The following is a 4,123-nucleotide window of genomic DNA, read 5'->3' on the forward strand; positions in this document are numbered from 1 at the left end:
GCAGAGAGAGAGAGAGAGAGCACCTACATTAAAGAAAGTTGAGATAGAGTCACGGTCTTATGAAGACAAAAAAAAAAAATGTCCACCACGGAGAGAGAAGAGAGAGGCGTGACCTGATTTACACACTTTTTAAAGTTTCTAAGTCAGTTGGACGACCACGAGCCATGATAAACAAAGAAAGAAAAAAAATAAGCGCTTGTTAGAAAGGCCGTCAAGACTGGCTGTTCAAGTTGTTAAAATGGCTGGCTCCCGTGTTGTACAAATGGGTAATTACTGACAAGGATGGGGAGGGAGAGAGGGAGGAAATGGGGGAGAGTATAGGGGGGAGGGAACCATGAGCTGTCCACTGGTTTTGGAGGGAGGGAAGGTGGATGGGGAGATGTGGAGGGGCGCCGCCATGACCTGTCCAATGACTGGGGTGGAGGGGAGGGGGGAGGGGAGGGGAGGAATGAGTAGTTAGACCTGTTTACCAGAGGGGAGGGGAGAGGGGGAGAGTGAGGGGGGGTTCAGGACCTAGTCACTTTTCCCCCAAGTTTGAAGCGTCAGTCTTCTGTTTGGTATACCTTCCCTATATACATTCTTCTTTATGATGTGTCCCTTTTCCTCCCCTCCTTTATTTCCCTACACCCACGGCCACTACACTTGGCGGGCCATAAGTGTTAAGTGCCACTTGAGTAAGTCACTCTCAAGTGCCACCCTCCCTCCGTTAAGTGCGTATCCTCCGCCAATACTTTCGCGAGTGGATCATCTGCCGCCTCTCAGCCAATCAACGCTCGCCTGGTCAACACCCGGGGGCGCTGATTGGACGGCTGACGCGCGGGAAAGGAAAACGAGACTAATAAATTATAGAAGTGAAATGACGTCACTAGAGTAGTAGTAGGAGTACTACGACGCTAAGTATAATTATCATCGCCATTAATGACATCATCATTATCATCATAACGATCATTACTATCATTGTTATCATCATTATCAATTGTCTTACGGAATGGGGACACACACACACACACACAATGGCGAATTGTGGGCTTGAGAAACCTGCAGTAATGGATACGAGAGAGAGAGAGAGAGAGAGAGAGAGAGAGAGAGAGAGAGAGAGAGAGAGAGAGAGAGAGAGAGAGAGAGAGAATTTCTCGCCGCATTGTAAACACGGACCAACGGTTCGCCCCGTGACGTCACGCACTGTCCGGGTTCGAGAGCGTTCCTCCGTCTGTCCAAGATGGCAGGTTCAGGTGTGTGTGTGTCATCACACCTGTACGATCGTTCAGATGTAACAACAGCCACACCTGTACGGTAGTTAGCACCGTGAGGCGGCGTCCCTAGCTATGCGGTAGTAGTTAAAGTTGGTGTGACAAGAGATCACAGCTATTTGGTTGTTCAGGTGTAGAACAACAGCAATGTATGGTGGTAAGTCAGGCGTTTGGGCAAAGACCGTATCAGTATGGTAATCCAGGTGTGTCTATGGTACTTTACTAAACGTAGGTTGGCAATTACGAATGTGAATGTTTTTTAAAACTACATTTTCAAATTGCAAATCACATCTCTAAAAAGTATATAAACCCTTAACGGAACTAAAGAAAAAAATATAAAATATGAAAGTAGTACAAGAGTACAGCGAACGTGGATTTATCTATCTATATATTCATGTATTTTTTTTCTGGCGCATGACGACAAAGTCTGCTGCAAATTGCCAGCGATCACTCTTCTCTTCGCCTGCTAAGCTAGCATGGCGTCCTAGAAAGAGTACATTAACACGGGGTTTTGCTTTCATGGAGGAGGGTGAGTGTGCTAAAATATGAAAGCAGTACAAAGAGTACAGCGAACCTGAATTTACTTATTTACATATTTTTTTTTTCCTGGCGCATGACGACAAAGTCTGCTGCAAATTGCCAGCGATCACTCTTCCCTTCGCCTGCTAAGCTGGCATGGCGTCCTAGAAAGAGTACATTAACACGGGGTTTTGCTTTCATGGAGGAGTGGGTGTGCGCGCGCGCTTTGGCACGGGTGGGGAGGGAGACGCTGGCGAGAGGGATGGCTAGACTTCCTCATCACGACTTCACAGGTATCATTTCCACGTCCCGAGGGTGGGACGGGACGCCATGGTTTAAGAAGATCCCGTGGTGATGTTCAAAGAAAGATTTAGAAAAAGGAAAAAAAAATATTGAGCGACTTCTCGTTTGGGATCGACAGATTCAAGCTACCATCTGACTTGACCTTAAAACTAAGCAGGTGTAAGCTGTATGAAGAATAATTAACGTAATATCACGTTTCTTCTGTGAAGAGAACCTGTTTGGGATGGGACCAGTTAGTGGGAAACGCCATCACCCAGGTGGGGCCAGGCAGCCAGCGCGCGGCGCGACATTTTTCCCGGGCCGTGGCAACAAGGGTTCAGGTCAGGTGGCGGGCGGGCGTGCAGTCTTGGCTGAGCCACCGTGTGGTGAGTGAGGCGAGAGCGTCGGTCGCGGCGCCCGTAGTCCCGAATCCCCTGGGGTACTTGGGGGAGGAACACACCCCCCCCGTGTGCGTGTAAGTGTGTGTGTATATATACACACGTCTGTATCCCCCATTGTTCTACCACGGAACAGACGGCGTGTCGTCCGCCATAGTGGCCTCTTCTGTGATTTAAGCCCAGGTCGCTGGCCATGGTCGTGGAAGACACCACCACACGTCCGTCTCCCCGCGCGCAGGAGGAAAATGGAGAAATGATTTGAGTTGGGGTTTGTGTGATGTGTGACGGGGTTGTGTGCGCGTGGGACTGATCAATGACACCTGAGGATAAGGTTCTGGCCTCCCACGGGTGTGTCTTGTGAGAATATTCCGACATTATCTCTCTCTTTCTCGCTCGCTTTTATGTAATGGCGACGCCAGTGAGCCAGGAGGACCTATAATATCGCCATGGTGAGTAAAGACCCAGGGGAAGAAGAGGAATTATGCTAAATAATTATGATAATTATACCTGTTTAATTAGGCTGAGGTAATGCTAATCAACTGAGACATTGAACTAACCAAAGGTATATTAAGGTGAATAATACAAGCGAGGTTGAAAGGCATGCATTCCATGTATGCACATTATGCAGGACTGTTGAATGATCCATTTACATCAATATCTCTTTGGACTGTAAAATATGTAAAATATCTATTAAGGTGAATAATACAGGCGAGTTGAAAGGCATGAATTCCATGTTTGCACATTATGCAGGACTGTTGAATGATCAATTTACATCAATATCTCTTTGGACTGTCAAATATGTGGGGGAAAATATGTTTGGGGGACGAGAGAATTTGGAGAACAGTTAACGTTCCACTTTATCATATATAGTTCGTACGAGGCAATCCATATCTGGTCGAATTGAAATGAAAAAATAAATATAAAAATTTCCATACTCTTCAGAAAATTGATCCACTTCAGAAAATGGAGTATGCACTTCTGTAATTAGAAGTCCCATCCAGGTAGGTATGGCAGCTAATGTACACATCTGGGATTTTTATACATTTAAGAAGAATAAATGGATTAAAATTTAGTTTATTTAATTAAAAAAAACAACCCTTCGTCTTATGTAAGACCATTGTTGTGGAAGATGACCATAAGGTACCAAGTGGGGGAAAATTGGACAAGTTTCTTGATAATGATAATAACAATAATAATAATAATTATAATAATGATAAATCAATTATGAATATTTCTAAGTGTTATCTGGGCACACTAAAACGACAGTTACGTAGGACTGGGGGGTTGGTACACTGACCTTTCATGTATATTCACAGGTTTGGCCACATATTAGGTAACATGAAGGTTGCCCACAAAATAAAAACTCTCTCTCTCTCTTAAACTTTTATCTTCTAATTCCACACTTAAATAAAACGATCTATCACTATTTTTCCCATATGGAATGTGATATGTATATATCTATATCTATCTATCTATATTTCTCTCTCTCTCTCTCTCTCTCTCTCTCTCTCTCTCTCTCTCTCTCTATATATATATATATATATATATATATATATATAAATATATAAATATATATATGATAACCCCCGAAAATGGCGTTTTGTTGTTAATTTTATCTTTTATACGAACTGGAAATAAACAGAACCCGATTGGCCAATCGGGTTTAATGGACGT

The 4,123-nt window shown here is 44.1% G+C and overlaps 1 protein-coding gene across 3 annotated transcripts in view; it reads left to right on the plus strand.

Moving 5' to 3' along the window:
* Nucleotides 1-2,414: 2,414 nt before the first annotated feature.
* The window catches only part of LOC139761358 (uncharacterized), a 146,291-nt gene continuing 144,582 nt past the window's right edge, over nucleotides 2,415-4,123 (plus strand). For 2 of the 3 annotated variants that reach the window (XM_071685453.1, XM_071685457.1), the window contains exon 1: nucleotides 2,421-2,898. In XM_071685453.1, the coding sequence (XP_071541554.1) occupies nucleotides 2,896-2,898 (3 nt within the window). In that variant the 5' untranslated portion in view covers nucleotides 2,421-2,895. Of the gene's footprint in view, nucleotides 2,899-4,123 lie in introns of all 3 variants that reach the window. The other variant, XM_071685455.1, reaches the window with a different exon arrangement.

This window comes from Panulirus ornatus, chromosome 40 (assembly GCF_036320965.1).
Source record: "Panulirus ornatus isolate Po-2019 chromosome 40, ASM3632096v1, whole genome shotgun sequence".
NCBI lineage: Eukaryota > Metazoa > Arthropoda > Malacostraca > Decapoda > Palinuridae > Panulirus > Panulirus ornatus.